Genomic DNA, 13,252 nt, shown 5'->3' on the forward strand with positions numbered 1-13,252 from the left:
GAAAAAGAGGAAGACCCCCAATGAGATGAACTGGCCAGGTGGTATCATTGATGGACTCAAGTGTGGCAACAGTAGTGAGGTTGGCCCAGAATCGGACATTGTTTCGTTCTGCTGTGCATGGGGTCGCTGTGAGTCGGTTCCGACTCGATGGCACCTGACAACAACAACAACAAACATATCCAACAGAAAGAAAGAAATCTTGACCCCTCCCTTATATCAAATCCCTAAACTCCAGGCAGACTTAAAATCTAAATGTGAAAGGGTAAACAATTAACCTTTCAGACGAAAACATACAACACTTTGTGATCTAGAAATTGGTAAAGATGTCTTCAAAAGGATAACGAAAGTACTAACCACACATGGTGGTGGTCATGGTTGTGTGCTGTCAAGTCACTTCTAAATCACAGTGACTGTAAATTTATAGAGTTAATGAGCAAAGACACCAGTTTGATGACTAAGGTACACCTGAGTCAACACATAGTATTTCCTACTGCCCTGTATACATGTGCATAAAGCAGCCTACAGAAAACTGATGCATCTGAATCACAGTATTGGAGAACAATAAAAGTACTGCCAGAATAAAATGGACTGCCAGAAGAGCAAACAAATCTGTGGTGGAAGAAATACAGTCAGAATGTTCCTTAGAAGACAGGATGATGAGACTTTGTCTTTCATACTTCAGACATGTTATCATCCTAAGTGAAGAACAACATCATGCTTGGTAAATTGGAAGGTCAGCACAAAAGAGGAAGACCCAGTGCTTATCCTACAATGGGCTCAAAGATAACACCAATTAGGAGTCAGTGTTGCATTCTGCTGTGCATAGGATGGCTATGAATCAAAACTGATTTGATGGCATCTAACAACAAACTGGGTTTCTGGGGCCTTAAATCTTCATGGGAGTAGAAAATCTCATCTTTCTCCTGCAGAACATCTTGTGGATTCAAACAGCCCAACACATAACCCCATACACCACCAGGCTCCTCATAGCGTAGCCCTGGTAGCATAGCTGGGCTACTAACCACAGGGCTGGCGGTTCAAATCGACCAGCCTCTCCATGGGAGAAAGATGAAGCCACATGTATGTGTGATAAAGAACTTCAGTTTCTCTAAAAATAGCATTTTACTGGTTATCACATAAGTGAAAATTGAAACTTCAATATAATATCATTGTTGTGAAATGCAGTTGAATTGGTTCCAACTCATAGTGACCCCGTACAGGGTTTCCAAGGAACAGCTGATGGGTTTGAACCACCAATCTTTTGGTTTAATCCGACCTTATACAATATCACTACATACCCTCAAAATGGCTATACTGAAAAAGATATTAACAAGTGTTGTTGAAGATAGAGAACACTAGGAATTCTCATACATTGCTGGTAGGAAGGTAAATTGGCTCAACTATGTTAATAAAGTATCTTGCAACTTCTGTAAAACCAATTTAATATAAATTCAGTAACTATTCTTTGAGATACAGTCCCAACAGAAAAAACACATTTACATTCATCAAAAGATATATATGATGGGGCTTCAAAAAGTTTGTGGAAAAATGGAATTAAAAGATAATGGAATTTCCCCCTTCTTGTACATGGCAGCGCTATTTGCAATAAACCAAAATTTTCGCTAAATTAAATGTTCAGCATTAAAAGATTATGGTACAATCATACAACGAAATGAGAATGAGTGATCTGTCTGCAACTGCATAACACAATATGAGCAAAAGAAGTCAAACACAAAAAAATACATATTTCATGACTCTATTAAGTTGTTGTTGTGTGCCCTCAAGTCAGTTCCAACATACAGTGACCCTGTATAGGGTTTCTGAGAACAGCAGGTGGGTTTGAACTTGTGGTTAGCAGTCCAGTGCTTATCCTACAGTGCCACACTAGGGTGCTGCCACCATTATATGAAGTTTAAAAGTAAGAAAATTAATCAGCCTTGGGTTTGCAGTGGATAATGATTAGAAAGGGGCATAAGGAAGAAATCTGAAGTTCTGACAATGATCGATCGGGGCATTGGTTATACAGTTGCTCTCACTTGCTGAAAATTCTCCATGATCTAAAGAAATCCGCACTTTTCTATTATGAGTGTTACACTTCAAACCAAAGTTTACTTAAAAAAAAGAAATGCATGGAATCCAGATCCCTATCCAGAATCTTCTGAGGTGGGAAATCTCCACTTGAAAGGACAAGCAGACCAGTCTGGAGTGATTAGAAGAACAGAAGACACTTCTTGAAAGAAAGACCAGTAGGAAAAATCATAAACAGTAATGGCAGACTGATTGACTACTACATGAACAAACAAGTTGTTCATCCAGGAGACATCAAGGCAAGTGGTCGGGTCCCCTCAGGGCAAACCTCTTTCCAAGACTAAGACTCAAGGGAAATATAGGAGCAAGCATGGGGTCTTGCTGCTGACCACGTTGGTCACCAATAAGGGGAAGTGAGGGAAAAACAGCAATGAAGTTGTGAGCTAAGTCTGATCACATTCAATAGACTCCTGTCAACCCAGGTTGACACCTGGCTGGCCATCAGTATGGCAAGACCTGGGGACCCCTGGGTCCAGACACAGGGACATGGTCACAGAGAACTACAGGGGAGAGTGAAGCATCCAGCTGATGTGAAGTGAGGGGAGATGCACAAGAACACCCATACTTGCAGATAGTACCCACTTGACCTGGCTTCAATGACTAGATGATCAGAACTCAACTAAAAGAAGGGAAAAAAAAGAGTAATCTGCTACAATTTGATGAACTTGACCTATACTTATGGATGTAGTAGCTCAAAAGAGGGAATAAACCTTTACAGCGATGATCAGTCCCACTCCTTCGGTACACAAGGTCGACAGGGATGGGCAACTTAAGACATTGGTTACTCAAAATGGGGGAGGGGGTTATAAAGGCAAGAGTGACTGGCCTACAAGCTTTCAAGAGGGAGCCTAGTTCTAGAGGGTTGGGGAAGGTAGAATCTCCACTGAGTGGTTTCCAACCTGTCTAGACAGGGCTGATGAAAGGAGATGGGGATAAGACTCTTGTGGTTCAATAGTGAATGATTGCTATCAGGACTGACTATCAGTGTTGGAAATGTAAAAGGTAGATGTTTTATGACAAAAGAAGGGGAGTGATTGATTTTGCAGTCCAGGAGCGGAGTTCCCTGGGTCCATCAAGGGAGAAGAGTGGAGAGCAGGACCCTATCCAGAGAAGCACTGACGCCAGAGATGGAGACAGAGATGATGACGTGGAGAGATGGAGCAGCTGGGGACTATGGACTGTGGGAGGGAGAGAGTCTTTGTGCTGATGGCTGGGGGGCAGACTTGTGAGGTATAAACTTTGGTTGTTTGGTGATACAAGGAAGGGATTGTAATCATTGCAATGAAACAAAATACGATAGGACGAATGTAAAGCTAATGTTCTCCCATGTAAACTATCACATAATTCACAATAGAAAAAAAAAAGAAATGCACATACAGTGAAATATATTGGAGGGCTAGAGTTTTATGTTTATATGAAATGGTAATTACATAAGGAAAGCCAAGACATTTATGGAAAGTAAGTAAAGGAGCTACAAAACAACAAAATTTAGTATTTTAGAAGCAGAGCAAGCAAAATGTATTGGGTACAACATGATACTCAAAAAGAACTCAGTGCCATTAAATGGATCCAGACTCATAGTAACACTATATTAAGGGTTTCCGAGGCTGTCAATCTTTGCAGGACCAGAAAGCCTCATCTTTCTTCCACTGTGCGGCTGGTGGGTTATGAATTACCAATCTTGTGGCTAGCAATCCAGTGCTTATGCTACAACACCATAACAATGCCCAAAGTGTGCTACTAGTATAATAGGCAAATTTACAAAACTAGAATGAACAGAAAGTGAGCTTGTCCATTTCAGCTCACTAATGCCTAGGATATCGATTTTATGTGTTCCATTTCATTTTTGACAACTTTCAGTTTTCCTAGATTCATACTTTGTAGATTCCATGTTCTCATTTTGAGTTGTGCCATATCAGCAAATGAAGGTCCCTAAAGCTTTACTCCATTCGTGTCATCACTGTCAATTCTACTTTGAGGAGCCAGCTCTTCCCTATTCATATTCTGAGCGCTTTCTTACCTGAGGGGCCTATCTTCTGGCACTGTATCTGATAATATTCTGGTGCTCTTCATCATGACTTAATATTCAATATTCTGGTGCTGTCTGACCTTATAGTGCTCCACTATTCAGTTCTTCGTGACTAAATATTGGGAAGTAATCCACCTCTCCTTCCTAGTTCTGTCTTAGACTAGATGCTCAGCTGAAACCTGTCCACCCTGGGTGAATCTGCTGACATTTAAAGTTCCAGAATCACAGTAACATGCAAGTCACCACCACAGTATGACAAACTGACAGACAAGTGATGAAGGAAAAATACATAACAATTATAAAAGGTTAATTTTAAAGCTTTGGAGCTGAAGACTCCAGTGATGACCTGATGCGGCCAGAGGTTATGGGTGGCCGGTGGGAAAGAACGGAAGAGAGGCAGGTTACCACTGATAAGTCTGGTGACTGAATTAAGGGGAAGTTTCCTGGAAATTCTAGAAATACAAAACGTATACAGCAAGACCCCAAAAGTCATCTCGTTCAGATCTTACTAGGTAACTAAGCTGTTGTTGTTGTTAGGTGCCATCGAGTCGGTACAGACTCATAGTGACCTTATGCACAGCAGAACGAAACACTGCCCGATCCTGGGCCAACCTCACTACTGTTATCACGCTTGACAAAACCCAAACGCAGTAATCATGCAACATACACAAACATTGTTCGAGTTATAGAAAATGTTTGAAATCTGAACCCATATACCTAGGAATCTGCTTATGCCTCTATTGTTTTTTGGAACAGCTGAATGTTATTTCAAAGTTTAAAACTGAATTCTTTTAGATTACAGCTTCAATTTCTGTTATCATGACAATGTTAACAAGCATTTCGTTATTTTTCAATGCTTTTCTATATTTCAAGGAAGCAGACCAAATAAAAACTATGCAAAGTCCAATTTAGATAGTAGTTTACAAGTCAATATTTAACTAAGCTCTGAAGAAATTACCTTGCAAATGGAAGTCGCATCAACTTACACTGTTTACTGACTCGTTTCTCCTGGCTCACGGGCAGTACAAAGGGGCTCTGGTGGAACTATTAGAAAAGAACAAAGAAAAGTATCTGAAAAGAAACAAAATCTCTAATCTAATTCACGTTTTTTTTAATCTAAGTGTTAAATTATATAAGAATGACAATAGTAATAAAACAAATTTTTCTACTATTGTTTTATAAGAATAATGTGCTGCAAAGGTTAAAACAGTTCAACCTTAATCAAGTGACCCCAAAACAACCACTAATATTTTCACATCAAACCTTCTCAACTTTCTTCTGGAAGAGTTTCTTCAGTTCTATAAATAGGAATAAATACACAACAAGTACATATCCATATACATTCATAGCTACAGATTATATATTTCAAAATGGCCTTTTTGATTCCATAGCTGGATGACATGAACAGTATCTTTTAAATTTCTGTGTATCTATATTTTAAATTTTCTGAAACAAGCATGTTTTAATTATTGAATAAAGACCAAAAAATTAGATAACACACAACCATGTTTTTCTAGTACAGTGGTAAACTTCGTTATCAGGATTCAAAACAAGGCCAGCCTGAAGGAGAACACGGTAGAATTGACAAGCTGATTTTTAAACTCATATGGAAATACAAAGGACCTAGAGTAGTCAAAATGACTAAGAAAAAATGAAAAAACCAAAGTTAGAGGGTTACAGTAATGAAGACAGTGAGGTATTAGCATAAAAACAGGAAAATAATTTAGTGGCATAGAATAGAGTCTAAAAATAGACTATTTAGTCATTTAAATTTCGACAAAGGTACAAAGGCCAAATGTGGAGCCTACAGTTCTACCCTTACCAAGTTATAGCAAGACACCTCTTTCCTAATCCTAACAAAATTGATTAGGAACTAGAGAAAGAAATCTAAGCAGACAAACACCTACAGAATAAAGTTGGCAAAGAGCTACCGTGACCACTTCAAAAAATTCCCAGGTCCATATGGCTCAGAAAATACTTCTACTAATTTTTAATCAAAAAAAATTTCAATATTATATCACTTTTCTAGAGCATAGAAAAAGAAGGAAAACATTCAAATTCTTTTAAAAGCATGTTGTTGATGGTTGTTGTTAAGTACCATCAAGTCAGTTCTGACTCATTGTTACCTGCAATCAAGTTGGTTGCAACTCACAACAATCCTACTTGCAACAGAACGAAGCCCTGTCCAGTCTCGAGCCCATTGTTGTTGCCATTATGCCAATCCATCTCATTGGGAGGCTTCTACTTCTCACTGAGGCATGATATCCTTCTTCAGGAAGTGGTCCTGCCTGATACGTCCGAAGTATGAGAAGCAAAGTCTTCTGGATCCTAAGGAGAATTCTGAAGTACTTCTTCCAACACAGATTTGTTTGTTCTTCAGGCAGTCCATAGTACTTTCAATACTTTTCTCCAATACCATAAGTAAAATGCACTGTCTTCCTTACTCACTGTTTAACTTTAACATGCTATTGAAAATACCGTGGCTTGAGTCAAGCACACTTTAGTCCTCACACTGACATCTTTGCTCTTCAACGTTACATAGTGATGAGTGCCAAGGAGAAGAGTTAGAACAGAAGAACAGGACATGAAATGAAGGGGCAGAGATTGGGAGGGGTTCAAAAGTACATAGGCTTTGCCATGGAAGGGTACACTGAGGTGACTTGAGTCAAGATCTAAAGGAACTGAGTGCAAAGGTCCCATGAGAGGTGCTTACTTGTGTTTGAAGATGAGGAGGAAGGCCTATATATTGAAGACTCTAAAAGAGATGGAGGCATGGGAACACAGTAAATGAGGGGAGAGAAATAACAAGTTCCTCCATGTCAGAGCAGGCAGTGGAGGAGACAGACTGTCACTAGAGGGTTATAAGCAGAGTAAAATTTTAATAGGACCACTCTAGCAAGGACAGAAGCAAGAGGCTCAGATTAAGATGCTATTACAAAAAGACATATAAGAGAGAATGGTGATTTGGGTGTGTGTGAAAGTAAGCTTATAAGAAGTGAGAGAATTCTGGACTGATTATCACAGAATTTGCTAAAGGATCAGATATGGGACATGAGTAAAAGACAGGAAAATAGAGGTGTAAGTACCTGAGATGAAGACCACACATTGGGAATTGGCTTGGTAGCAAATATATGAAATTTGAGATGCCTCTTAGACATACAGATATATAGTTGGATCTGCATCACATGTAGTTCAGGGATGGTATCCAGGCTGGAGATGTAAATTTGGGAGTCATCAGTATACTGCACTAATTAAAACAATGCAAGTAGGTGAAATTATTTAGGAATGCTAATCTCAAGGTCAGCAGTTCGAAACTACCAGTGGTTCCAAGGGAGAAAAAAAATGCCTTCTGCTCCCATAAAGATTTACTGCCTTGGAAACGCTACACAGGATCACTATGAGTTGGAACCAGCACATAACCATCAACCACCATAGATCGAAGGAGTCCTGGTGTGGCGCTGTGGGAGAATGTGCTGGACTGCCAAGTTGGTTTGAACCGCAAAGCCAGCAGTTTAAGCTCACCAGCTACTCCTTAGAAACCCTATACAGGGTCACTATGTGTCAGAATAAAACTCGACCACACCTGACAACAACAACATAGACAGAAGTCATTTTTCTGTCAGTTTGTCACAATGTGATGGCTTGCAAGTGGCTGTGATGCTGGAAGCTATACCACCGAAATTTTGAATGCTGGCAGCATCTACCACAGTGGACAAGTTTCAGCTGATATTCTATACTAAGACTCGGAAGAGGGAGAGGCAGGCCATTTCCAAATGTTTAGTCACTGAAAACCTTATGAATAGCAGTGAAACACTGTCAGCACCAGAATATTGAATGCTGAAACATGATGAAAAGCACCAGAATATTATTGGATATATCCTCAGGTTGGAATTCATTCAAAATACGAATAGGGAAGCTTTCCAATCTAGGAGCGGAGGTCCCTGGGACCATCAACGGAGAAGAGCAGAGAGCGGGACCCTACCCAGAGAAGCAGTGATGACTGAGATGGAGGCAGAGACGATGACACGGAGTGATGGAGCAGCTGGAGACTTTAGATCCAGAGAGGGAGAGCTACTGTGTGCTGAAGACTGGGGTGGGGGGGTAATGTAGGGGGGCAGGCTTGAAGGGTATACCCTTTGGTTGGCTGATGATACTTGGAGGGGATTATAACCATGGCAATGAAGTGATATATGACAGAATGAATGTAAAACTAATGTTCTGCCATATAAACTATCATATAATTCACAATAAAAATTAAAAAAAAACAAAAAATACGAATAGGGAAGAGCTGGCTCCTTAAAGCAGAGTTGACAGCAATGAAACAACTTGGAGTAAAGCTTTTAGGACCTTCATTTGCTGATCAGGCACAACTCAAAATGAGAAGCAGCTGCAAACATCCACTAACAATAGGAACATGGAATGTGCAAATATGAATCTAGAAAAATTAAAAGTTATAAAAAATGAAATGGAACACATAAACATCAATATCCTAGGCATTAGTGAGCTGAGATTCCATCCTGATTTTTTTTTTTCTTCATATAATCCAGTTTCTTGATTTGCTCAGCATTCAGATTGAATAAGTATGGTGAATGAGCACAACCCTGGCGCACATCTTTCCTAATTTTAAACAATTCAGTGTTCCCTTGTTCTGTTTGAACAATTGCCTCTTAGTCTACGTGCAGCACAATTAAGTGTTCCGGAATGTTCGTACTTTGCAATGTTGTAGTCGATAAAGCACAGGTATCTTTCTGGTATTCTCTGCTTCAGTCAAGATTCACCTGACATCAGCAATGATATCCCTTATTCCACACCCTCTTCTGAATCTGGCTTGTACCTCTGGAAGGTCTCTGTCAATGTATGGTTGTAGCCATTTTTGTATTATCTTTAGCAAAATTTTACTTGCATGAGCTATTAATGATGATGTTCGACAATTTCCGCATTCCGATGGGTTACCTCTCTTTGGAATGGGCACATATGGATCTCTTCCAGTCAGCTGAATGGGCTCAATAGTAGCAGCAATTGTGAGGATGATGCAGTACCAGGCAGTCTTTAGTTCTGTTGGACATTAAGGTCGGTATGGATTGGAATAGACACAATGGTACCTAAAGACAATAGCATAGATAGAAAAGCAAAGACCAACAACTGAGTTCTGGGGTCTCCCCAAATTGAACAGTCATTAAAATAAAGAGGAACTGGCAAAAAGACTGAAAAAAGAGCAGCCAAAAAGGTTGGGAGAATTTAGAAGCATATAATCTCCTGAAAGTCACGTGAATGTTAATATGAGGACCAAAAAATATCCTCCGGTTCTTACACATGGAGCTCAATGCTGACTTTCACAAGAGCAGCTTTAGTTGAGTAGTGGAGCAAACCCAACTGGAATGGGTTCAAGAGACATTGAAGACAATGTGGACAACCTTCTCAACAAATTTTGTTATAAAACAGAGAAACAAGATAGCAGTTGGAGATTAGTGGAATCAGGGCTTTTGTTTTTCATTTTAGGATGGGAGATATAATAACATTTTGCATCTTTATGGGAATAACCCAGAGGGAGGAAATAAGTTGATGATGTAAGAAAGAAAGGCACTGTATACTAATTTCAAGTGAACAGCAAAAGGCAATCCAAGTACCCAGTATCAAGAAGAGTCTAGTTAACTAGATAAATAAGTCCCTTCTATAGATCTCTCCTAAGCAGCACTGAGAAAGAATGAGGAAGCGCTGCACAAAATCAGAGATCCCCAAGACATGCCGGTTTTTTAAAAAAAGTAAGACACACAAATACAGTATGGTATATTTCATGTAAGGGAAAATTAAGAAAATATTTGCTTTTTGTGTATGTTTATATAAAGAAGCAAATGAAAATTATTATCTACATTAAGTACAGACAGGAAAAAGACAATGAAGAAAGCTGGAGGCATGACATAAGCATGTGTGATATTCCACTTTTTTTATATTGTTCTGATACTAGAACTCTATGTATGTATTTATTATGTGCTGTTTTCTCTGTCCCCCACCAAAAAATTAAAGGGATCATAAAACAATAAGAAACTCAAGAAAGCAAGCATCAGTTACATAGGATCCCTTTACCCTCTAGCCCTTTATCCACAGAAACCTTTTTTAAAAAAAACCTTAATCTAAATGCTGATCCTGACCCTCAAGTTTTTTTCCCGAGTCACACAAACGCTTTTTCAAAAAATGGACAGGGGACAGGGAAGAGCACCTTTACATCATGTAACTCAAACACAGAGCTGAGTAATTTGTACGGCTATCTGTTCTACCTGGTGTGGCATTGCAGGAGAAGCACTTGACTACTAACCGCAAGGTCAGCAGTTCAAACCTAGCAGTCATTCTCAGAAAACATATATAGAGATGCTATGAGTCAGAACAACTGCCTTTGGCAGACATCTGTTCTCTAAAGTTCCTTAAAGTGTAAGTGATATGATCTTCCTCCCTCACACATCCTGCCATACTTGCTTCTCTCTCTTCCTATCGAAGTTACTTCCTGTATGGATTCTGTGCTCCCTAGGCCTAAACCAAATTCTAGTCTTAGTAATTTATTCATGGAGGAATTCCAATTCTGCTCCGCCATGACCTTAGCCCTCACACACCTACCCCACCATCACTACCAATAAAGAATACCTCATGAAAAACAAACAAGACACCTCCTTGATAAACTAAAAGACAGAACTCAGCCCACTGGTTGTCCTAAGCATCACATTTATAATTCCAGTAACTACACATGCTGTGGAGAGTATTTCACAGAGATAGTTACACAGATCCCCTTTGTCATCCAAATGTGAATCAAATAAGACCACAAGATCTATCTCTAACTTTTATAACAATTCTGAGAAAGACACAGGCTGAATAATTTTTACCTCCTTATCACAAAGACTGGCATCCTGGTGTGGCACTGTATGTTAATGCGCTGGACTGCAAAGTCAGTTTGAACCACAAGGTTGGCAGTTCAAATTCACCAGCCACTCCTTGGAAACCCTATACAGAGTCACTATGGGTAGGAACTGACTCGATAGCACTTAACAACAATAATAAGCACAAAGACTATGCATTTAAATTCAGAAAGCCTTAAAAATGACTACTTTTAAAAGAGATTTGCAGAACAAATTACAGAAAACAGACAAATACATATAGAACAAAAAGTAATAAGAACTAACATTTACTGTAATTTCTACTGCCAGATACACGCTAGCCACATTTACTGTAACCTTCCCACTACCTTTATCCACATCTTGCAAATGAGAAAAGCAAGGTTCAAGAGTTCAAGATCACAGGACTAAGGAAGTTGCTGAGTTGGGACCGTTACAGGCAATCCCTTTAAAAGTCACTCTGTAAAGCCCTAAATGCAATGCCTCCAGAATCTATATAGAAACTAATCTAAACTTCTCATTTCACTGCTTTATGACCTTTCTTCAGCTTATATACTATGTATATTTTGCCTTTTCATTAGTTATTCTTTCACATCATTTTCCCTAATCAGATACTTGAGATGATTTCACCAATGTCTTGGTCCTTCTCCATGGTATTTTTTCTACTTGTTTTATTTCCCTTGTTCTAGTTTTAAAAAGTCCATGAAACAGTCACCATATTAATGCTGTCTGCCATACATTTAAATGCTTTACCGTTTGCTTTTTTTAAAATGATTCTTAAACTACTTTAAAATCTTTTCTGAGAAAACCTATGGATAGCTTTCTTTACGGTATCTGTCTTTGCTTGTAAGTATACAAAGTTCTCTCTTATTTAACTTGAATTCATTAGTATTTTCTTCTCATTTTATATGATTTCCTTATTGTATTTTAATCATCTCAAATTTGTTTATTTATTTATTTATTATGTTTTATTGTGAATTATATGATAGTTAACATGGGAGAACTTTAGTTTTACATTCATTCCATCTTATATCATCTCACTGCCATGGTTCCAATCCCCTCCATGCATCATCAACCACCCAAAGGGTATATCCCAGAAACCCGCTCCCTACACGTCCCCCTCCTCCCCCCAGTTTTCAGCCCACAGTCCCTTTCCCTCTCTGGGTCCAAAGTCCCCAGTCGCTTCATCACTCCACGTCATCATCTCTGTCTCTATCTCAGGCATCTCTGTTTCGCTGGGTAGGGTCCCGCTCTCGGCTCTTCTCCGTTGATGGTCCCAGAGGCCTCCGCTCCTATCCTGGAGAATCAATCACTCCCTTCCTTGTTACAAAACGTCTATCTTTGCATTTCCAACCCTCATAATCCATCCTGATAAGCATTATTCACTACAGTATCATGAGTTACCCATCTGTATCTCCTTTCACCAGTGTTGGGGGCTGGAAGGCTTACAGGCTTCATAAAGCTTGGAGTTTGAATATAGCCAGACAAAGTCTGCTTATTATATCCAAACAAAGCCTGCTTATTCAACACAGGAAAAGTAACTTTCCTAGTTCTCATGACTCACAGCAGAAGATACTCTTGCAGGGAAAGCAGCTTTCTCAAGGTTGCCTGGCTCACAGTAAAAGATAAACTTGTAACTATGCAGAACAATGCTGACTTGCAGAAATTGCTCTATATAATTCTCTTGCTTTCAATAAACTTGCTATCAGCTTGTGTACCCTTGCCTGGTTCCTATCCAAGCACTCTCCCTCGAGACCACCCACGAAAAGGTTTGAGCTGGACTCAGACCCCTTTACACCAGAGCTCCGCCCAGACAGATTGAATAGTACCTACTGGAGATTCTACCTTCTGCCATGCTCCCTAGCACCAGGTTCCCTCTTGAAAGCTTGTAAGCCAGTCACTTCTTGCCTTTGTAGTCCTCCCCTCCCCATTTGAGTATCCAATGTCCAAGCTGCCCTTCTCCACCCACTCTGTGTGGGGGTGTGTGTGTGAATGTTTCTTGCTGTGAGGATTTGTTCCCTCTTTTGAGTTGCTGCTCCATAGGTATAGGTCAAGTTCATCAGACTGTATCAGCTCACTCTTTTTTTTTTCCCCCCTCTTCTTTCCTCTCCTGGTTGAGCTCCGAGCATCCAGTCATCCAGTCCAGGTCATGTGGATATCTGCAAGTGTGAGCGCTCCTGTGTATATGTCCTCTCTTCCCGTCAGCCGGTAGCTCCACTCTCCTCTCGAGTCCTCCGTGGCCACGCCACTGACT

At 39.8% G+C, this 13,252-nt stretch overlaps 1 protein-coding gene across 1 annotated transcript in view; it reads right to left on the reverse strand.

Annotated features, from left to right (window-relative positions):
* The window catches only part of SGOL2 (shugoshin-like 2 (S. pombe)), a 33,869-nt gene that overhangs the window by 11,870 nt on the left and 8,747 nt on the right, over positions 1 to 13,252 (reverse strand). The window contains exon 4 of the mRNA XM_006862041.1: positions 5,076 to 5,161. Within this exon, the coding sequence (XP_006862103.1) occupies positions 5,076 to 5,161 (86 nt within the window). The remainder of the gene's footprint in view (positions 1 to 5,075; positions 5,162 to 13,252) is intronic.

This window comes from Chrysochloris asiatica, unplaced genomic scaffold (genome assembly GCF_000296735.1).
Source record: "Chrysochloris asiatica unplaced genomic scaffold, ChrAsi1.0 scaffold00045, whole genome shotgun sequence".
NCBI lineage: Eukaryota > Metazoa > Chordata > Mammalia > Afrosoricida > Chrysochloridae > Chrysochloris > Chrysochloris asiatica.